The sequence below is a fragment of the Prunus avium genome, chromosome 7 (genome assembly GCF_965620075.1).
Source record: "Prunus avium chromosome 7, drPruAviu1.hap1.1, whole genome shotgun sequence".
Classification (NCBI taxonomy): domain Eukaryota; kingdom Viridiplantae; phylum Streptophyta; class Magnoliopsida; order Rosales; family Rosaceae; genus Prunus; species Prunus avium.
Window position 1 is genome coordinate 15,378,811 of NC_142290.1, and position 24,565 is coordinate 15,403,375.

General features: G+C 41.3%; 1 protein-coding gene across 1 annotated transcript; it reads left to right on the forward strand.

The window, feature by feature from the left end:
* The first annotated feature begins 17,924 nt into the window (after positions 1-17,924).
* LOC148293035 (uncharacterized) lies at positions 17,925-21,583 on the forward strand. Its single transcript, XM_088244552.1, has 2 exons — positions 17,925-20,605; positions 21,478-21,583. Exons 1-2 carry the CDS (start codon positions 17,925-17,927, stop codon positions 21,581-21,583), a joined length of 2,787 nt encoding a protein of 928 aa, XP_088100678.1.
* Positions 21,584-24,565: the final 2,982 nt, after the last annotated feature.

Here is a 24,565-nt window from a genome sequence, read left to right on the forward strand (position 1 = left end):
CATAATATGGTGGGAGGAGTCATTTTGTGAGTTTTGAGTGAAATCCAATCTTTAGAAGTATGGAATACACCAACCACTCCAATTAGGAACGAACTTCCGTTGAATTTGAATTGTCCAATTTCTCAAACCTATTGATTTCGGATCAAACCCAAAACTTGGGCAACATCATAATATGGTGGGAGGAGTCAATTGGTTAGTTTCGAGTGAAATCCAATCGCTAGAAGTATGGAATACACCAACCACTCCAATTAGGAACGAACTGCCGTTGAACTTGAATTGTCCAATTTCTCACAGCTATTGATTTCGGATCGAGCCCAAAACTTGGGCGACATCATAATATGGTTGGAGGAGTCATTTGGTGAGTTTTGAATGAAATCCAATCGCTAGAAGTATGGAATACACCAACCACCCCAATTAGGAACGAACTGCCGTTGCACTTGAATTGTCCAATTTCTCACACCTATTGATTTCGAATAGAGCCCAAAACTTGGGCAACATCATAATATGGTGGGAGGAGTCCTTTGAAGAGTTTTGAGTGAAATCCAATCGCTAGAAGTATGGAATACACCAACCACTCCGATTAGGAAAGAACTGCCGTTGAATTTGAATTGTCCAATTTCTCACACCTATTGATTTCGGGTCGAGCCCCAAACTTGGGCAACATCATAATATGGGGGGAGGAGCCATTTGGGGAGTTTTGAGTGAAATCCAATCGCTAGAAGTGTGGAATACACCAACCACTCCAATTAGGAACGAACTGCCGTTGAACTTGAATTGTCCAATTTGGTACACCTATTGATATCGGATCGAGCCCAAAATTTGGGCAACATCATAATATGGTGGGAGGAGTGATTTGGTGATTTTTGAGTGAAACCCAATCGCTAGAAGTATGGAATACACCAACCACTGCAATTAGGAACGAACCGCCGTTGAACTTGAATTGTCCAATTTCTCACACCTATCGATTTCGGATCGAGCCCAAAACTTTGGCAACATCATAATATGGTGGGAGGAGCCATTTGGTGGGTTTTGAGTGAAATACAATCGCTAGAAGTGTGGAATATACCAACCATTCAATTAGGAACGAACTGCCGTTGAACTTGAATTGTCCAATTTGGAACACCTACTGATTTCGGATCGAGCCCAAAACTTGGGCAACATCATAATATGGTGGGAGGAGTCATTTGGTTAGTTTTGAGTGAAATACAATCTCTAGAAGTATGGAATACACCAACCACTCCAATTTGGAACGAACTGCCGTTGAACTTGAATTGTCCAATTTCTCACACCTATTGATTTCGGATCGAGCCCAAAACTTTGGCAACATCATAATATGGTGGGAGGAGCCATTTGGTGGGTTTTGAGTGAAATACAATCGCTAGAAGTGTGGAATATACCAACCATTCAATTAGGAACGAACTGCCGTTGAACTTGAATTGTCCAATTTGGAACACCTACTGATTTCGGATCGAGCCCAAAACTTGGGCAACATCATAATATGGTGGGAGGAGTCATTTGGTTAGTTTTGAGTGTAATCCAATAGCTAGAAGTGTGGAATACACCAACCACTCCAATTAGGAACGAACTGCCGTTGAACTTGAATTGTTCAATTTGGTACACCTATTGATATCGGATCGAGCCCAAAATTTGGGCAACATCATAATATGGTGGGAGGAGTGATTTGGTGATTTTTGAGTGAAATCCAATCGCTAGAAGTGTGGAATACACGAAGCACTCCAATTAGGAACGAACTGCCGTTGAACTTGAATTGTCCAATTTGGAACACCTATTGATTTCGTATCGAGCCCAAAACTTGGGCAACATCATAATATGGTGGGAGGAGTCATTTGGTGAGTTTTGAGTGAAATCCAATCGCTAGAAGTATGGAATACACCAACCACTACAATTAGGAACGAACTGCCGTTGAACTTGAATTGTCCAATTTGGAACACCTATTGATTTCGGATCGAGCCCAAAACTTGGGCAACACCATAATATGGTGGGAGGAGTCTATTGGTCAGTTTTGAGTGAAATCCAATCGATAGAAGTATGGAATACACCGACCACTCCAATTAGGAACGAACTGCCGTTCAACATGAATTGTCCAATTTCTCACACCTATTGATTTCGGATCAAGCCCCAAACTTGGGCAACATCATAATGTGGTGGGAGGAGTCATTTGGTGAGTTTTGAGAGAAATCCAATCGCAAGAAGTATGGAATACACCAACCACTCCAATTAGGAACGAACTGCCGTTGAACTTGAATTGTCCAATTTGGAACACCTATTGATTTCGTATCGAGCCCAAAACTTGGGCAACATCATAATATGGTGGGAGGAGTCATTTGGTGAGTTTTGAGTGACATCCAATCGCCAGAAGTATGGAATACACCAACCACTCCAATTAGGAACGAACTTCCGTTGAATTTGAATTGTCCAATTTCTCAAACCTATTGATTTCGGATCGAGCCCAAAACTTGGGCAACATCATAATATGGTGGGAGGAGTCAATTGGTGAGTTTTGAGTGAAATCCAATCGCTAGAAGTATGGAATACACCAACCACTCCAATTAGGAACGAACTGCCGTTGAACTTGAATTGTCCAATTTGGAACCCCTATTCATTTCGGATCGAGCCCAAATCTTGGGCAACATCATAATATGGTGGGAGGAGTCATTTGGTGAGTTTAGAGTGAAATCCAATCCCTAGAAGTGTGGAATACACCAACCACCCCAATTAGGAACGAACTGCCGTTGAACTTGAGTTGTCCAATTTCTCACACCTATTGATTTCGGATCGAGCACAAAACTTGGGCAACATCATAATATGGTGGGCGGAGTCAATTGGTGAGTTTTGAGTGAAATCCAATCTCTAGAAGTACGGAATACACCAACCACCCCAATTAGGAACGAACTGCCGTTGAACTTGAATTGTCCAATTTGGAAAACCTATTGATTTCGTATCGAGCCCAAAACTTGGGCAACATCATAATATGGTGGGAGGAGTCATTTGGTGAGTTTTGAGTGAAATCCAATCGCTAGAAGTGTGGAATACACCAACCACTCCAATTAGGAACGAACTGCCGTTGAACTTGAATTGTCCAATTTGGAACACCTATTGATTTCGGATCGAGCCCAAAACTTGGGCAACATAATAATCTGGTGGGAGTAGTCATTTGGTAAGTTTCGAGTGAAATCCAATCTCTAGAAGTATGGAATACACCAACCACCCCAATTAGGAACGAACTGCCGTTGAACTTGAATTGTCCAATTTGGAACACCTATTGATTTCGTATCGAGCCCAAAACTTGGGCAACATCATAATATGGTGGGAGGAGTCATTTGGTGAGTTTTGAGTGAAATCCAATCGCTAGAAATTTGGAATACACCAACCACTCCAATTAGGAACGAACTGCCGTTGAACTTGAATTGTCCAATTTCTCACACCTATTGATTTCGGATCGAGCCCAAAACTTGGGAAACATCATAATATGGTGGGAGGAGTCATTTTGTGAGTTTTGAGTGAAATACAATCGCTAGAAGTATGGAATACACCAACCACTCCAATTAGGAACGAACTGCCGTTGAACTTGAATTGTCCAATTTCTCACACCTATCGATTTGGGATCGAGCCCAAAACTTTGGCAACATCGTAATATGGTGGGAGGAGCAATTTGGTGAGTTTTGAGTGAAATCCAATCGCTAGAAGTGTGGAATATACCAACCACTCCAATTAGGAACGAACTGCCGTTGAACTTGAATTGTCCAATTTGGAACACCTATTGATTTCGGATCGAGCCCAAAACTTGGGCAACATCATAATATGGTGGGAGGAGTCATTTGGTGAGTTTTGAGTGAAATCCAATCTCTAGAAGTATGGAACACACCAACCACTCCAATTTGGAACGAACTGCCGTTGAACTTGAATTGTCCAATTTCGAACACCAAATGATTTCGGATCGAGCCCAAAACTTGGCCAACATCATAATATGGTGGGAGGAGTCATTTGGTGAGTTTTGAGTGAAATCCAATCGCTAGAAGTATGGAATACACCAACCGCTCCAATTAGGAATGATATGCCGTTGAACTTGAATTGTCCAATTTCTCACACCTATTGATTTCGGATCGAGCCCCAAACTTGGGCAACATCATAATATGGTGGGAGGAGTCATTTGGTGAGTTTTGAGTGAAATCCATTCGCTAGAAGTATGGAATACATCAACCACTCCCATTAGGAACGAACTGCCGTTGAACTTGAATTGTCCAATTTCTAACACCTATTGATTTCGGATCGAACCCCAAACTTGTGCAACATCATAATATTGTGGGAGAAGTCATTTGGTGAGTTTTGAGTGAACTCCAACTGCTAGAAGTATGGAATACACCAACCACTCCAATTAGGAACGAACTGCCGTTGACCTTGAATTGTCCAATTTCTCACACCTATCGATTTCGGATCGAGCCCCAAACCTGGGCAACATCATAATATGGTGGGAGGAGTCATTTGGTGAGTTTTGAGTGAAATCCAATCGCTAGAAGTATGGAATACACCAACCACTCCAATTAGGAACGAACTGCCGTTGAACTTGAATTGTCCAATTTGGAACACCAATTGATTTAGGATCGAGCCCAAAACTTGGGCAATATCATAATATGGTGGGAAGAGTCATTTCGTGAGTTTTGAGTGAAATCCAATCGCTAGAAGTATGGAATACACCAACCACTCCAATTTGGAACGAACTACCGTTGAACTTGAATTCTCCAATTTCTCACACCTATTGATTTCGGATCGAGCCCAAAACTTGGGCAACATCATAATATGGTGGGAGGAGTCATTTGGTTAGTTTTGAGTGAAATCCATTCGCTAGAAGTATGGAATACACCAACCACTCCAATTAGGAACGAACTGCCGTAGAACATGAATTGTCCAATTTCTCACACCTATTGATTTCGGATCGAGCCCAAACTTGGGCAACATCATAATATGGTGGGACGAGTCATTTGGCGAGTTTTGAGTGAAATCCAATCGCTAGAAGTATGGAATACACCAACCACTCCAATTAGGAACGAACTGCCGTTGAACTTGAATTCTCCAATTTCTCACACCTATTGATTTCGGATCGAGCCCAAAACTTGGGCAACATCATAATATGGTGGGAGGAGTCATTTGGTTAGTTTTGAGTGAATTCCATTCGCTAGAAGTATGGAATACACCAACCACTCCAATTAGGAACGAACTGCCGTTGAACATGAATTGTCCAATTTCTCACACCTATTGATTTCGGATCGAGCCCAAACTTGGGCAACATCATAATATGGTGGGACGAGTCATTTGGCGAGTTTTGAGTGAAATCCAATCGCTAGAAGTATGGAATACACCAACCACTCCAATTAGGAACGAACTGCCGTTGAACTTGAATTGTCCAATTTCTCACACCTATTGATTTTGGATCGAGCCCAAAACTTGGGCAACAACATAATATGGTGGGAGGAGTCATTTGATGAGTTTTGAGTGAAATCCAATCGCTAGAAGTAAGGAATACACCATCCACTCCAATTAGGAAAGAACTGCAGTTGAACTTGAATTCTCTAATTTGGAACACCTATTGATATCGGATCGAGCCCAAAACTTGGGCAACATCATAATATGGTGGGAGGAGTCATTTGGTGAGTTTTGAGTAAAATCCAACTGCTAGAAGTATGGAATACGCCAACCACTCCAATTAGGAACGAACTGCCGTTGACCTTGAATTGTCCAATTTCTCACACCTATTGATTTCGGATCGAGCCCAAAACTTGGGCAACATCATAATATGGTGGGAGGAGTCATTTGGCGAGTTTTGAGAGCAATCCAATCGCTAGAAGTGTGGAATACACCAACCACTCCAATTAGGAACGAACTGCCGTTGAACTTGAATTGTCCAATTTGGAACACCTATTGATATCGGATCGAGCCCAAAACTTGGGCAACATCATAATATGGTGGGAGGAGTCATTTGAGGAGTTTTGAGTGAAATCCAATCGCTAGAAGTGTGGAATACACCAACCACTCTTATTAGGACCGAACTGCCGTCGAACTTGAATTGTCCAATTTGGAACACCTATTGATTTCGGATCGAGCCCAAAACTTGGCAAACATCATAATATGGTGGGAGGAGTCATTTGGTGAGTTTTGAGTGAAATCCAATCGCAGGAAGTATGGAATACACCAACCACTCCAATTAGGAACGAACTTCCGTTGAATTTGAATTGTCCAATTTCTCAAACCTATTGATTTCGGATCGAGCCCAAAACATGGGCAACATCATAATATGGTGGGAGGAGTCAATTGGTGACTTTTGAGTGAAATTCAATCGCTAGAAGTATGGAATTCACCAACCACTCCAATTAGGAACGAACTGCCGTTGAACTCTTATTGTCAAATTTGTAAGACCCATTGACTTCGGATCGAGTCCAAAACTTGGGCAACATCATAATATGGTGGGAGGAGTCATTTGGTTAGTTTCGAGTGAAATCCAATCGCTAGAAGTGTGGAAAACACCAACCACTCCAATTAGGAACGATCTGCCGTTGAACTTGAATTGTCCAATTTCTCACACCTATTGATTTCGAATCGCACCCCAAACTTGGGCAACATCATAATATGGTGGGAGGAGTCATTTGGTGAGTTTTGAGTGAAATCCATTCGCTAGAAGTATGGAAGACACCAACCACTCCAATTAGGAACGAACTGCCGTTGAACTTGAATTATCCAATTTCTCACACCTATTGATTTCGGATTGAGCCCCAAACTTGGGCAACATCATAATATGGTGGGAGGAGTCATTTGGTGAGTTTTGAGTGAAATCCAATCGCTAGAAGTATGGAATACACCAACCACTACAATTAGGAACGAACTGCCGTTGAACTTAAATTGTCCAATTTGGAACACCTATTGATTTCGCATCGAGCCCAACACTTGGGCAACATCATAATATGGTGGGAGGAGTCGTTCGGTGAGTTCTGAGTGAAATCCAGTCGCTAGAAGTATGGAATACACCAACCACTCCAATTAGGAACGAACTGCCGTTGAACTTGAATTGTCCAATTTCTCACACCTATTGATTTCGGATCGAGCCCAAAACTTGGGCAACATCATAATATGGTGGGAGAAGTCATTTGGTGAGTTTTGAGAGAAATCCAATCGCTAGAAGTGTGGAATAGACCAACCACTCCAATTAGGAACGAACTGCCGTTGAACTTGAATTGTCCAATTTGGAACACCTATTGATTTCGGATCGAGCCCAAAACTTGGGCAACATCATAATATGGTGGGAGGAGTCATTTGGTCAGTTTTGAGTGAAATCCAATCCCTAGAAGCATGGAATACACCAACCACTCCAATTAGGAACGAACTGCCGTTCAACTTGAATTGTCCAATTTTGAACACCTATTGATTTCGGATCGAGCCCATAACTTGGGCAACATCATAATATAGTGGGAGGAGTCATTTGGTGAGTTTTGAGTGAAATCCAATCGCTAGAAGTGTGGAATACACCAACCACTCCAATTAGGAACGAACTGCCGTTGAACTTGAAATGTCCAATTTGGAACACCTATTGATTTCGGATCGAGCCCAAAACTTGGGCAACAACATCATATGGTGGGTTGAGTCATTTGGTGAGTTTTGAGTGAAATCCATTCGCTAGAAGTATGGAATACACCAACCACTCCAATTAGGAACGAAGTGCCGTTGAACTTGAATTGTCCAATTTCTCACACCTTTTGATTTCGGATCGAGCCCAAAACTTGGGCAACATCATAATATGGTGGGAGGAGTCATTTGGTGCGTTTTTGAGTGAAATCCAATCGGTAGAAATATAGAATACACCAACCACTCCAATTAGGAACGAACTGCCGTTGAACTTGAATTGTCCAATTTGGAACACCTATTGATTTTGGATCGAGCCCAAAACTTGGGCAACATCATAATATGGTGGGAGGAGTCATTTGGTGAGTTTTGAGTGAAATCCAATCGCTAGAAGTATGGAATACACCAACCACACCAATTAGGAACGAACTGCAGTTCAAATTGAATTGACCAATTTCTCACACCTATTGATTTCGGATCGAGCCCAAAACCTGGGCAACATCATAATATGGTGGGAGGAGTCATTTGGTGAGTTTTGAGTGAAATCCAATCGCTAGAAGTATGGAATACACCAACCACTTCAATTAGGAACGAACTGCCGTTGAACTTGAATTGTCCAGTTTGGAACACCTATTGATTTAGGATCGGGCCCAAAACTTGGGCAACCTCATAATATGGTTGGAGGAGTCATTTGGTGAGTTTTGAGTGAAATCCAATCGCTAGAAGTATGGAATACACCAACCACTTCAATTAGGAACGAACTGCCGTTGAACTTGAATTGTCGAATTTGGAACACCTATTGATTTAGGATCGGGCCCAAAACTTGGGCAACATCATAATATGGTTGGAGGAGTCATTTGGTGAGTTTTGAGTGAAATCCAATCACTAGAAGTATGGAATACACCAACCACTTCAATTAGGAACGAACTGCCGTTGAACTTGAATTGTCCAATTTGGAACACCTTTTGATTTCGGATCGAGCCCAAAACTTGGGCACATCATAATATGGTGGGAGGAGTCATTTGGTGAGTTTTGAGTGAAATCCAATCGCTAGAACTATGGAATACACCAACCACACCAACTAGGAACGAACTGCCGTTGAACTTGAATTGTCCAATTTGTCACACCTATTGATTTCGGATCGAGCCCAAAACCTGGGCAACATCATAATATGGTGGGAGGAGTCATTTGGTGAGTTTTGAGTGAAATCCAATCGCTAGAAGTATGGAATACACCAACCACTCCAATTAGGAACGAACTGCAGTTCAAATTGAATTGGCCAATTTCTCACACCTATTGATTTCGGATCGAGCCCAAAACCAGGGCAACATCATAATATGGTGGGAGGAGTCATTTGGTGAGTTTTGAGTGAAATCCAATCGCTATGAGTATGGAATACACCAACCACTCCAATTTGGAACGAACTGCTGTTGAACTTGAATTGTCCAATTTGGAACACCTATTGATTTCGGATTGAGCCCAAAACTTGGTCCACATCATAACATGGTGGGAGGAGTCATTTGGGGAGTTTTGAGTGAAATCCAATCGCTACAAGTATGGAATACACCAACCACTCCAATTAGTAACGAACTGCCGTTGAACTTGAATTGTCCAATTCGGAACACCTATTGATTTCGGATCGAGCCCAAAACTTAGGCAACATCATAATATGGTGGGAGGAGTCATTTGGTGAGTTTTGAGTGAAATCCAATCGCTAGAAGTATGGAATACACCAACCACTCCAATTAGGAACGAACTGCCGTTGAACTTGAACTGTCCAAATTCTCACACCTATTGATTTCGGATCGAGCCCAAATCTTGGGCAACGTCATAATATGGTGGGAGGAGTCATTTGGTGAGTTTTGAGTGAAATCCAATCGCTAGAACTATGGAATACACCAACCACTCCAATTAGGAACGAACTGCCGCTGAACTTGAAGTGTCGAATTTCTCACACCTATTGATTTCGGATCGAGCCCAAAACTTGGGCAACATCATAATATGGTGGGAGGAGTCATTTGGTGAGTTTTGAGTGAAATCCAATCGCTAGAAGTATGGAATACACCAACCACTCCAATTAGGAACGAACTGCAGTTCAAATTGAATTGACCAATTTCTCACACCTATTGATATCGGATCGAGCCCAAAACTTGGGCAACATCATAATATAGTGGGAGGAGTCATTTGGTGAGTTTTGAGTGAAATCCAATCGCTAGAAGTATGGAATACACCAACCACTCCAGTTAGGAACGAACTGCCGTTGAACTTGAATTGTCCAATTTGGAACACCTATTGATTTCGGATCGAGCCCAAAACTTAGGCAACATCATAATATGGTGGGAGGAGTCATTTGGTGAGTTTTGAGTGAAATCCAATCGCTAGAAGTATGGAATACACCAACCACTCCAATTAGGAACGAACTGCCGTTGAACTTGAATTGTCCAATTTGGAACACCAATTGATTTAGGATCGAGCCCAAAACTTGGGCAATATCATAATATGGTGGGAAGAGTCATTTCGTGACTTTTGAGTGAAATCCAATCACTAGAAGTATGGAATACACCAACCACTCCAATTAGGAACGAACTGCCATTGAACTTGAACTGTCCAAATTCTCACACCTATTGATTTCGGATCGAGCCCAAAACTTGGGCAACATCATAATATGGTGGGAGGAGTCATTTGGTTAGTTTTGAGTGAAATCCAATTGCTAGAAGTATGGAATACACCAACCACTCCAATTAGGAACGAACTGCCGTTGAACTTGAATTGTCCAATTTGGAACACCTATTGATTTCGGATCGAGCCCAAAACTTGGGCAACATCATAATATGGTGGGAGGAGTCATTTGGGGAGTTTTGAGTGAAATCCAATCGCTAGAAGTATGGAATACACCAACCACTCCAATTAGGAACGAACTGCCGTTGAACTTGAATTGTCCAATTTCTCACACGTGTTGATTTCGGATCGAGCCCAAAACTTGGGCAACATCATAATATGGTGGGAGGAGTCATTTGGTGAGTTTTGAGTGAAATCCAATCGCTAGAAGTATGGAATACACCAACCACTCCAATTAGGAACGAACTGCAGTTCAAATTGAATTGACCAATTTCTCACACCTATTGATATCGGATCGAGCCCAAAACTTGGGCAACATCATAATATAGTGGGAGGAGTCATTTGGTGAGTTTTGAGTGAAATCCAATCGCTAGAAGTATGGAATACACCATCCACTCCAGTTAGGAACGAACTGCCGTTGAACTTGAATTGTCCAATTTCTCACACCTATTGATTTCGGATCGAGCCCAAAACTTGGTCAACATCATAATATGGTGGGAGGAGTCATTTGGTGAGTTTTGAGTGAAATCCAATCGCTAGAAGTATGGAATACACCAACCACTCCAATTAGGAACGAACTGCAGTTCAAATTGAATTGACCAATTTCTCACACCTATTGATTTCGGATCGAGCCCAAAACCTGGGCAACATCATAATATGGTGGGAGGAGTCATTTGGTGAGTTTTGAGTGAAATCCAATCGCTATAAGTATGGAATACACCAACCACTCCAATTAGGAACGAACTGCTGTTGAACTTGAATTGTCCAATTTGGAACACCTATTGATTTCGGATTGAGCCCAAAACTTGGTCCACATCATAACATGGTGGGAGGAGTCATTTGGTGAGTTTTGAGTGAAATCCAATCGCTACAAGTATGGAATACACCAACCACTCCAATTAGTAACGAACTGCCGTTGAACTTGAATTGTCCAATTTGGAACACGTATTGATTTCGGATCGAGACCAAAACTTAGGCAACATCATAATATGGTGGGAGGAGTCATTTGGTGAGTTTTGAGTGAAATCCAATCACTAGATGTATGGAATACACCAACCACTCCAATTAGGAACGAACTGCCGTTGAACTTGAACTGTCCAAATTCTCACACCTATTGATTTCGGATCGAGCCCAAAACTTGGGCAACATCATAATATGGTGGGAGGAGTCATTTGGTTAGTTTTGAGTGAAATCCAATTGCTAGAAGTATGGAATACACCAACCACACCAACTAGGAACGAACTGCCGTTGAACTTGAATTGTCCAATTTGTCACACCTATTGATTTCGGATCGAGCCCAAATCTTGGGCAACCTCATAATATGGTGGGAGGAGTCATTTGGTGAGTTTTGAGTGAAATCCAATCGCTAGAAGTATGGAATACACCAACCACTCCAATTAGGAACGAATTGCCGTTGAACTTGAATTGTCTAATTTGGAACACCTATTGATTTCGGATCGAGTCCAAAACTTGGGCAACATCATAATATGGTGGGAGGAGTCATTTGGGGAGTTTTGAGTGAAATCCAATCGCTAGAAGTATGGAATACACCAACCACTCCAATTAGGAACGAACTGCTGTTGAACTTGAATTGTCCAATTTCTCACACGTGTTGATTTCGGATCGAGCCCAAAACTTGGGCAACATCATAATATGGTGGGAGGAGTCATTTGGTGAGTTTTGAGTGAAATCCAATCGCTAGAAATATGGAATACACCAACCACTCCAATTAGGAACGAACTGCAGTTCAAATTGAATTGACCAATTTCTCACACCAATTGATTTCGGATCGAGCCCAAAACCTGGGCAACATCATAATATGGTGGGAGGAGTCATTTGGGGAGTTTTGAGTGAAATCCAATCGCTAGAAGTATGGAATACACCAACCACTCCAATTAGGAACGAACTGCCGTTGAACTTGAATTGTCCAATTTGGAACACCTATTGATTTCGGATCGAGCCCAAAACTTGGGCAACATCATAATATGGTGGGAGGAGTCATTTGGGGAGTTTTGAGTGAAATCCAATCGCTAGAAATATGGAATACACCAACCACTCCAATTAGGAACGAACTGCAGTTCAAATTGAATTGACCAATTTCTCACACCTATTGATTTCGGATCGAGCCCAAAACCTGGGCAACATCATAATATGGTGGGAGGAGTCATTTGGTGAGTTTTGAGTGAAATCCAATCGCTAGAAGTATGGAATACACCAACCACTCCAATTAGGAACGAACTGCAGTTCAAATTGAATTGACCAATTTCTCACACCTATTGATTTCGGATCGAGCCCAAAACTTGGGCAACATCATAATACGGTGGGAGGAGTCATTTTTTTAGTTTTGAGTGAAATCCAATCGCTAGAAGTATGGAATACACCAACCACTCCAATTAGCAACGAACTGCCGTTGAACTTGAATTGTCCAATTTGGAACACCTATTTATTTCGGATCGAGCCCAAAACTTGGTTAACAACATAATATGGTGGGAGGAGTCATTTGGTGAGTTTTTAGTGAAATCCAATCGCTAGAAGTATGGAATACACCAACCACTCCAATTAGGAACGAACTGCCGTTGAACTTGAATTGTCCAATTTGGAACAACTATTGATTTCGGATCGAGCTCAAAACTTGGGCAACATCATAATATGGTGGGAGGAGTCATTTGGTGAGTTTTGAGTGAAATCCAATCGCTAGAAGTATGGAATACACCAACCACTCCAATTAGGAACTAACTGCCGTTGAACTTGAATTGTCCAAATTCTCACACCTATTGATTTCGGATCGAGCCCAAAACTTGGGCAACATCATAATATGGTGGGAGGAGTCATTTGGTTAGTTTTGAGTGAAATCCAATCGCTAGAAGTATGGAATACACCAACCACTCCAATGAGGAACGAACTGCCGTTGAACTTGAATTGTCCAATTTGGAACACCTATTGATTTCGGATTGAGCCCAAAATTTGGTCCACATCATAATATGGTGGGAGGGGTCATTTGGTGAGTTTGGAGTGAAATCCAATCGCTAGAAGTATGGAATACACCAACCACTCCAATTAGGAACGAACTGTCGTTGAACTTGAATTGTCCAATTTCTCACACCTATTGATTTCGGATCGAGCCCAAAACTTGGGCAACATCATAATATGGTGGTAGGAGTCATTTGGTGAGTTTTGAGTGAAATCCAATCGCTAGAAGTATGGAATACACCAACCACTCCAACTAGGAACGAACTGCCGTTGAACTTGAATTGTCCAAATTCTCACACCTATTGATTTCGGATCGAGCCCAAAACTTGGGGAACATCATAATATGGTGGGAGGAGTCATTTGGTGAGTTTTGAGTGAAATCCAATCGCTAGAAGTATGGAATACACCAACCACTCCAATTAGGAACGAACTGCATTTCAAATTGAATTGACCAATTTCTCACACCTATTGATTTCGGATCGAGCCCAAAACTTGGGCAACATCATAATACAGTGGGAGGAGTCATTTTTTTAGTTTTGAGTGAAATCAAATCGCTAGAAGTATGGAATACACCAACCACTCCAATTAGCAACGAACTGCCGTTGAACTTGAATTGTCCAATTTGGAACACCTATTGATTTCGAATCGAGCCCAAATCTTGGGCAACGTCATAATATGGTGGGAGGAGTCATTTGGTGAGTTTTGAGTGAAATCCAATCTCTAGAAGTGTGGAATACACCAACCACTCCAATTAGGAACGAACTGCCGTTGAACTTGAATTGTCCAATTTGGAACACCTATTGATTTCGGATCGAGCCCAAAACTTGGGCAACGTCATAATATGGTGGGAGGAGTCGTTTGGTGAGTTTTGAGTGAAATCCAATCGCTAGAAGTATGAAATACACCAACCACTCCAATTTTATGAAATGTCGTTCAAATTGAATTGACCAATTTCTCACACCTGTTGATTTCGGATCGAGCCCAAAACTTGGGCAACATCATAATATGGTGGGAGGAGTCATTTGTTGAGTTTTGAGTGAAATCCAATCGCTAGAAGTAAGGAATACACCAACCACTCCAATTAGGAACGAACTGCCGTTGAACTTGAATTGTCCAATTTGGAACACCTGTTGATTTCGGATCGAGCCCAAAACTTGGGCAACATCATAATATGGTGGGAGGAGTCACTTGGTGAGTTTTGACTGAAATCCAATCGTTAGAAGTATGGAATACACCAACCACTCCAATTAGGAACGAACTGCCGTTGAACTTGAATTGTCCAATGTGGAACACCTATTGATTTCGGATCGAGCCCAAAACTTGGGCAACATCATAATATGGTGGGAGGAGTCATTTGGTGAGTTTTGAGTGAAATCCAATCGCTAGAAGTATGGAATACACCAACCACTCCAATTAGGAACGAACTGCCGTTGAACTTGAATTGTCCAAATTCTCACACCTATTGATTTCAGATCGAGCCCAAAACTTGGGCAACATCATAATATGGTGGGAGGAGTCATTTGGTTTGTTTTGAGTGAAATCCAATCACTAGAAGTATGGAATACACCAACGACTCCAATTAGGAACGAACTGCCGTTGAACTTGAATTGTCCAATTTGGAACACCTATTGATTTCGGATCGAGCCCAAAACTTGGGCAACATCATAATATGGTGGGAGGAGTCATTTGGTGAGTTTTGAGTGAAATCCAATCGCAAGAAGTATGGAATACACCAACCACTCCAATTAGGAACGAACTGCCGTTGAACTTGAATTGTCCAAATTCTCACACCTATTGATTTCGGATCGAGCCCAAAACTTGGTCAACATCATAATATGGTGGGAGGAGTCATTTGGTTAGTTTTGAGTGAAATCCAATCGCTAGAAGTATGGAATACACCAACCACTCCAATTAGGAACGAACTGCAGTTCAAATTGAATTGACCAATTTCTCACACCTATTGATTTCAGATCGAGCCCAAAACTTGGGCAACATCATAATATGGTGGGAGGAGTCATTTGGTGAGTTTTGAGTGAAATCCAATCGCTAGAAGTATGGAATACACCAACCACTCCAATTAGAAAGGAACTGCCGTCGAACTTGAATTGTCCAATTTGGAACACCTATTGATTTCGGATCGAGCCCAAAACTTGGGCAACATCATAATATGGTGGGAGGAGTCATTTGGTGAGTTTTGAGTGAAATCCAATCGCTAGAAGTCTGGACTACAAACACAACTTGTCCATTAACGTCATTGACTTTAAAACAAGAAATTGTCCAGTTAAGAAAAAAATAAAATAAAATAAAGTAGGAAAACCAAATAGAATCAAACATCGTTACCAATCCCCGGCATCGGCGCCAAAAACTTGTTGCTTCGATTCAGCTGCACCAAAATAGATTCAGCTGCATCCTCAACTTGTGATACTCGCAAGTGCACGAGCCGTTTGGTAGTATAGCATATGTAAGTGCGAGGTCGATCCCACGAGGATTGGTGATTGAATGATCCAATTTGTTTCCCCTACACAAAATAGAAATGAAAAAAGAAAATAAATAAAACAAGAAAGAATGAAATAACTCAAGCAAATAAGTTCCCAAGTTCAATTAGATTAATGGATTGATTCTAGCTAAAGTATGATTAAGCCATGGTGTTTGGTCATAACCTTGTGTTCCTAATTCCCTAATTTGATCATTTGTTGTCTAACCTAAAACTAAGCATTAGGAACCCATTAAGCATAGAAGAACAATTTAAACAACCAAGCATGTATCTAATCCCTGTTTTCGAATGTCCATACATACTCTTCTTATTCATAGTTCAATTCGAATTAAAGCATGGTGTCTACTCTTAATTCAAACCAAGATAGCTAACATGCAAGCCTAAATGGTGATCAATCATTCAAACTAGCCTATTAACTTATAAGCATAATGAATAAGAACAAAAACCATAATTGAAACTTGGAAACTAATTAAACTTGAAACTTAAGAAAGAATGTACATTACAATGAAAAGTAAAGTGAAACTAAGAAAAACTTGAAGGAAAATTTAGTAAAAACATTATTGTTACAACAATTGACAACTTGAAAGGAAACTAAGAGAATTTGAGGGAGAGAAGGGAAGGGAGCTCTAGAGAAGTGTTTGAGAGCTCCCCCCCTTGGGGTGTGATTTGAAGCTTGAAGGCTTCTCTATTTATAGGGCTAAGAGGGAGGAACATCATGATGGATTCCCACACCATCCTTCATCTTTTGCTGCTGCACCTCAAGCATCTTCACATGGGTTCAAAGGTGATCAGTTGTGGCTGCCTTTGCTGCCAACCCATGTGGTTGCCTTTTGGTTGCCAACCCATGTGGTTGCCTTTTGGTTGCTGAAAAACGAGTTTTCTGAACCAGTCTTGGTGTATGAAGGCCAGAGGTTTCAAAACGTATCTAATGGTGCTCAAATTTGGATATGTTATACTAGACACCCATTGGAACAAATTCTATGAAGAAAGTATTCCCATCGGAGCAGTAGAAGTATGCGTTTTGGCCCTTGCAAGTTGGCTGCCGAACAGAGACTGGAATTGACTTCATTTCATCTTTTCTTTCCTTTTTGATTCACATGCATGCCCATGCTTCCTCTTTCAATTAAAACCTGATTTCCAGCTCCAAAGTGATCTGCCAATTCAATTCCCATGTTCAAAGGCTGAAGCAAAATGCCTCTCATCATTCCTCATTCTTCTCTCTCTCCTTTCTCTTTGCTTCCCATGCATGCACATGCTTTCTCTATAATAACTCCAGCATGTACCAACTTGCTCATTCAGAAATTCATACCTGGAAAGCCTCCCAACTTCACTCATTATGTTGGGTACAAGGTCAGTTGCAGCTGGGGTGAGGCACATGGCTAAAAGGAGGCACATGACTAAATGCTGGCAGCTGCAAATCTTGCTGAGCAAGGTTGGGTGTTGGACGGGCTGAGCACTCCACAAATGTCCAATTGGGCTGAAATTTGGATATGTTGTAGTAGACTCCCATTGGAACAAGTTTCATGAAGATCTTCACCTCATTCGAGCCCCATAGCATGCTGATCCAAGGCCAAGAAGTTGACCTACGAAATTGGGCTGGAAAGGGGTTGTAGCCAAAATGTGTTTGTCTTTAAGCTCATCTTCCTCATATGCCAATCAGCCCTTAACATGCATGGATTGCATCAAATGTTATCTCTTGCTATCTTAACCTACAAAACACACAAACATAGGTAAGTGACTCAAAATAAAGAGAAACTAAGAAAAATCACTAAGTAAAGAAGGCATGCAAGTGTATGAAATTATGGACTTATCAAAACAGAAAATGGATTAAAAGTACAAGTTTAACTCAATAACATCACCAAATCATAAGCTAGAAGGGTACAAAATGATATACAATTATGAACCGATCAAAGATCCAAACAAGCATTTGAAGGAATTCGAAGTGGTATGTTCAAGCATGACACCAATCAACGTGGATAGCAACATTCTAAAGATGAAAGCCTTTCCATTCTCTCTTTTGGAAAAGGCTAAGGATTGGCTCTTTGAGTTAGCACCTGGAACCGTCACTTCTTGGGAAAGCATGAAGAGCGCATTCTTAGAAAAATTCTTCCCAACTTCAAGAGTCATTCTTTTGAGGAAGAGAATTAGTGGAATTCAACAAGGCCCGGGAGAATCCTTCCCAGCATATTATGAGCGTTTCAAGACTTTAGTTGCATCCTGCCCACAACATCAAATGAAGGAAGAGCTTTTAATTCAATATTTCTATGAAGGACTACTTCCACTCGAGAGACAAATGCTTGATGCTTCAGCAGGAGGTGCGTTGGTTGACAAAACACCAGTTGCAGCGAAGATCTTAATCACAAACCGAGCCTTGAATGCACAACAATACGAAGGAGTTGGAGAAAGAGATCATACACGGCCAAGTCAAGTTAATGAGGTAAGTGCTATTTCAGAACTTCAATCTCAAATGGCTAATCTCACTACTCTTATTTCACAGGTTGTTGAAGGATCCAAAGTGCAAGGAAGTAGTACTTGTGGCGTGTGCTCTGTGCAAGGACACCCCTCTGATCAATGCCCTCAATTAATAGAGAATGGGGGATGGGAAAGTGCCAACGCCATTGGGTATCAAGGCCACAATCAGCCAAAGTATGATCCATACTCCAACACTTACAATCCGGGCTGGAGAGATCATCCAAATATGAAGTGGAGGGACCCTCAACAAACTCAACAACAAGGCGGATATAGACAGCCACCTCCAGGACTCTATCAGAGGCCATTCGCACCACCACTCCCACCACAATCTGCCCAACCAAATTCAGGTACGTCTTTGGATAATGATAAAGTTCTTCAAGTACTAACCTCTTTGACTCAGGGTTTGCAAAATCAAGCCAAAGAAATGGGCGAAGTGAAGAAGCAAATTGGGCAAATGGCGGAATTCATGGGACAGTTCAGAGAAGAAGGTAAACTACCTAGTTCAACCATCGTCAACCCAAAGGGAGGTTTTGAAACGGCTAAAGCTGTCACCTTGAGAAGTGGTAAAGAGGTTGGAACCAATCCCAAAACTTCCAAACAAAGCCAAAAAGAGGACGAACAGCTGCTGCCCGAAGGAGACGAGATGAACAAGGCCACGGCAAGGGAAGAGCAACCCTTGTCGCAGCCTTCTAAGGCTCCTACAGCACCCAAATCGGGTAAGGTTGGTTCGAATTCAATTCATTTTAACCCCATTCCACCAAATGTGCCTTTCCCTTGCAGGTTTATGCAATCTAAGAAGGAAGAGAATGAAAAAGATATCTTAGAGACCTTCAGGAAAGTACAAGTCAATATTCCCCTTCTTGATGCAATAAAGCAAGTTCCAAAGTATGCTAAATTTTTGAAGGAGCTTTGTACAACAAGGAGGCGGATCTCGAACAAGGAAGTGGTACAGGTAAGTGAGAATGTTTCTGCAGTTTTGCAACGTAAGCTGCCACCTAAATGCAAAGACCCAGGTAGTTTCACAATCCCTTGTGTTATTGGTAATACCAAGTTTGAAAAGGCCATGTTAGATTTGGGTGCTTCCATTAATGTCATGCCATACTCAATTTATGCATCTATGAACCTAGGAGAGCTTAAAAACGATGGTGTTATAATTCAATTAGCCGATCGTTCTAATGCATATCCGAAAGGAGTCTTGGAAGATGTTTTGGTGCAAGTTAATCATTTGATATTCCCAGCAGATTTCTATGTGCTTGAGATGGAAGATTCGGCCCATTCTACACCATTGCCAATCCTACTTGGAAGACCCTTCATGAAGACAGCTCGCACCAAGATAGATGTGTTCAAGGGGACGTTGACAATGGAATTTGATGGCGACATAATTGATTTCAATATCTCTGAAGCTATAAGGTATCCTATTGATGATCATTCTTGCTTCTCTATTGATGTATTTGAAATTTTGGCGCAGGAATATCATGAATTCCTAAATAGGGATGCTCTTGAAACAACCATTGCTAAAGGAATTGGACTCAAAACCAACATGGCCGAGCCTAATCATGCAACAATTGGCGAGATGGTGGCTGCCCTTGAGTCATTGCCACAACTTGTTGGTAAGCCAACAATCCCAATTCCAATTTCCTTTTCTACTAACAAGTTGTTACCTTCAGTAATTCAGGCACCCACTCTGGAGCTTAAACCATTACCAAATCATTTGAAGTATGTCTTTTTGGGAGATAAAGAGACATTGCCAGTCATAGTCTCTTCATCACTCACGGCAGTAGAGGAGGAGAAACTGGTACGGGTGTTGAAGGAATACAAAGCAGCCATTGGATGGACCTTGGCCGATATCAAGGGGATAAGTCCTACAACATGCATGCATCGCATACTTTTGGAGGATGGGGCCAAACCATCTCGAGAGGCTCAACGCCGACTCAACCCTCCAATGCTGGAAGTTGTGAAGAAGGAGATTATCAAGCTTTATGATTGTGGAGTGATTTACCCAATTTCGGACAGTCGATGGGTTTCACCGGTTCAAGTTGTTCCAAAGAAATCGGGAGTCACTGTGGTGAAGAATGAAGAGAACGAACTTGTGCCTACCCGTATCCAAACAGGTTGGAGAGTTTGCATCGATTATAGGAAGCTCAACGCCACCACAAGGAAGGATCACTTCCCTTTACCGTTCATCGATCAAATGCTTGAAAGGTTAGCTGGTCATTCATTTTATTGCTTTCTTGATGGGTATTCTGGATATAATCAAATTGTCATAGCTCCGGACGATCAAGAGAAGACCACTTTTACTTGTCCATTTGGTACCTTTGCCTATCGTCGAATGCCATTCGGTTTATGTAATGCACCGGCCACGTTTCAAAGATGCATGGTAAGTATCTTTTCAGATTATGTTGAGAAGATTATTGAAGTCTTTATGGACGATTTTAGTGTTTTTGGTGATTCATTTGATGATTGTTTAGCTAATCTCACTTTGATATTGGGACGATGCATTGAAACTAACCTTGTTTTAAATTGGGAAAAATGTCACTTTATGGTAAAACAAGGCATAGTTTTGGGTCATATAATTTCAGAAAAGGGAATTGAAGTTGATAAATCAAAAATAGATCTTGTACGCTACTTACCCTCCCCCACTTCGGTGAGAGAGGTTCGTTCTTTCCTTGGACATGCAGGATTCTATAGACGTTTTATCAAAGATTTCTCAAAGATTGCAACACCCCTGTGTCGACTCCTACAGAAGGATGTGCCATTTGTGTTCAATGATGAATGTGAGAAGGCATTCAATCACCTAAAAAAACTGCTAACTTCAGCCCCCATCATAGTTCCACCAGATTGGAGTCTTCCTTTTGAACTGATGTGCGATGCCTCAGATTATGCAATAGGGGCTGTTTTGGGACAAAGGAAGGACAAGCAGCCGCATGTCATCTACTATGCCTCACGGACCTTGAATGACGCTCAATTGAACTATTCCACCACTGAAAAAGAACTCCTTGCTGTTGTGTTTGCTTTAGATAAGTTTCGCTCTTATTTACTTGGAACTAAAGTCATAATTTATTCTGACCATGCAGCGTTGAAATACTTGCTCATGAAGAAAGAAGCCAAACCAAGGCTTATTCGATGGATGCTCCTTCTCCAAGAGTTCGACGTCGAAATCCGAGACAAGAAAGGAAGTGAGAACGTGGTGGCTGACCACTTAAGCCGTTTGGTGCATGATGAGGAGCCATTACCTATCCCAGAATTATTTCCAGACGAGCAGCTGCTGTCCATTGAGGTAAGTGAGCCATGGTATGCAGATATTGTGAATTATTTAGTGTCTAAACAAGCTCCAAGCACACTAAACAAGCACCAACGTGATAAACTTGCAAAGGATGCACGGTTTTATGTATGGGATGACCCGTACTTGTGGAAATATTGCCCTGATCAGATTCTTCGTAGATGTGTACATGATTCGAAGTTTAATTCAATTTTAACTTTCTGCCACACATATGCATGTGGGGGTCACTTTGGCACTCAAAGGACAGCCCTTAAAGTTCTAGAATGTGGATTTTATTGGCCTACTATATTTAAGGATGCTAGAATTTTTTGCATAACCTGTGATCGTTGTCAAAGAACAGGGAATATAGGTCCAAAAGATCAAATGCCGCAGACCCCAATCCACTTTGTCGAAATCTTTGATGCTTGGGGCATCGATTTCATGGGTCCTTTTCCTTCATCTCATGGTTTCAATTATATTTTACTTGCGGTTGATTATGTATCGAAATGGGTGGAAGCGAAAGCCACCCGTACTAATGATTCCAAAGTGGTTGCAGATTTTGTCAAAACTAACATATTTTCCAGATTTGGAATGCCGAGGGTACTTATCAGTGACGGGGGTTCCCATTTTCGCAATCGAACCATAGAGGCGCTGCTTAAAAAGTATAATGTCACACATAGGGTCTCGACACCCTATCACCCTCAAACAAGTGGGCAAGCCGAGGTGTCTAATCGAGAAATCAAGCAGATTTTGGAGAAGACAGTTGGACCCACTAGGAAAGATTGGAGCTTGCACTTGAATGATGCATTGTGGGCGTACCGTACAGCCTATAAAACACCAATTGGGATGTCTCCATTTCGGCTCATCTATGGGAAACCGTGCCATCTTCCGGTTGAGTTGGAGCACAAAGCGCATTGGGCAGTCAAAGCATTCAACATGGACATAGATACAGCTGGTCTTCATAGGAAGCTTCAATTGAATGAGCTTGAAGAGATTCGGAACGAGGCTTATGAGAACGCTCATATCTATAAGGAGAAAACGAAGGCATTCCATGACAAGATGATTCGTAGCAAGACGTTCTCTATAGGGCAGAAAGTTTTACTTTTCAACTCCCGCCTTCGATTGTTTCCAGGTAAGTTGCGTTCTAAATGGATTGGTCCTTTTGTTGTTACTAATGTCTTCCCTTATGGTGCAGTCCAAATTCAAAGTTTAAAGACAGGGCATGAATTCAAAGTCAATGGACACCGTTTGAAGCCTTATTATGAGTGTTTTGAAGAGCATGTTGTGGAGGATGTACCCCTCTGTGCCGTAGGACCTACTGGAGCTTAAAAGGAGGTATCGTCCGGCTGGAAGACGTTAAAGCAAGCGCTTCTTGGGAGGCAACCCAGGTGTTCGAATAAAAGGACTTTGGAATATTCGGCTCCTACAACCAGATTTGCTCTCTTTTACCCTTCTCTTTATTGTTTTTACTTTGCCATGATTGTCTTGTTTGCTAGCTATCTTTTATTGCTTTCTTATTTACGTTTATTTTTGAAATATTGAGGACAATGTTTGGTTTAAGTGTGGGGGGGTAAACAAAGTTCTTTTCATGAATTATTTTTGAATCCCTATCGCTACTAATGTGGTTATTCACTGTTTTAAAGTGTTTTTGTGTCATTTATAACCAAAAAAAGAGTCGTTTTTGTTGCTTGTTTGTGTCTTAGGGTACCTTCCAACGCAATGATGAGGATTTGGTTTTTAATTGCATGACTGTTATGGAAAGTTGCAAACATGGGTGGAAGTTTGATATGCTCTTTGGTTAATACTTAGTTGTAGTCATCATTTACGAACTCACATGTAAGCACAAAAAGAAAAAATCAGTTTTTGTAACATGCTTGAAGGAAGAAACTCAAACTAATGCTACAACCCTGTGAGACTTGAGCCTAGCCTTTGTTTGGAGAGTTATTAATCTGGATATTCTTGTTTTCTAAAGTCGTTGCATGATCTCATTAGTTCTTTGCTTGGTTGCTACTTAGAATGCGTTTTCATCATTTAAGTTCCAAATACTAGAACTCATGCCCGTTTCATTCAAAACGTAAAATGAAGTGCATAACAAATAACAAGATGAAGGTGTGTAGTTACCACCAGAGCCAAAAAGCCTTATCCCTTGCATTTATATTGTAGGTATAACCCCTTTGAGCCTTATTTAGCCTATTTTCCTTGTGAAGCCGGCATTATCCTTACCCAGCCTAGTACAGGAATATCCATACCCTTGTTCTTAAAGAATAGTGAAGCATGACTTGTTGGGAATTCCTTTTGTCTACGATTTGCAGAATTGTTCTTTTGAGTTGATGAAAAGAGGAGTTTCTGTGTGGTTTCATCAAAAATAAAATAAAATAAAAAAAAGAAGAAAAACAAGATGAAAAGAAGTAAGAATGAGTTCACAACTTTTGGTTGTTGAAGAAGGGTCCAAAAAAAAAAAAAAAAAAAAAAAAAAAAGTGGATCTGACCCTAAAATTGTACAGATCTTCCCTTTGTGTTTAAAGTTTGATGCTGCAATCAAAAGTGAATTCTAAGTATGGAATACACCAACCACTTCAATTAGGAACGAACTGCCGTTGAACTTGAATTGTCCAATTTGGAACACCTATGGATTTCGGATCGAGCCCAAAACTTGGGCAACATCATAATATGGTGGGAGGAGTCATTTGGTTAGTTTTGAGTGAAATCCAATCGCTAGAAGTATGGAATACACCAACCACTCCAATTAGGAACGAACTGCCGTTGAAGTTGAATTGTCCAATTTGGAACAACTATTGATTTCGGATCGAGCCCAAAACTTGGGCAACATCATAATATGGTGGGAGGAGTCATTGGGTTAGTTTTGAGTGAAATCCAATCGCTAGAAGTATGGAATACACCAT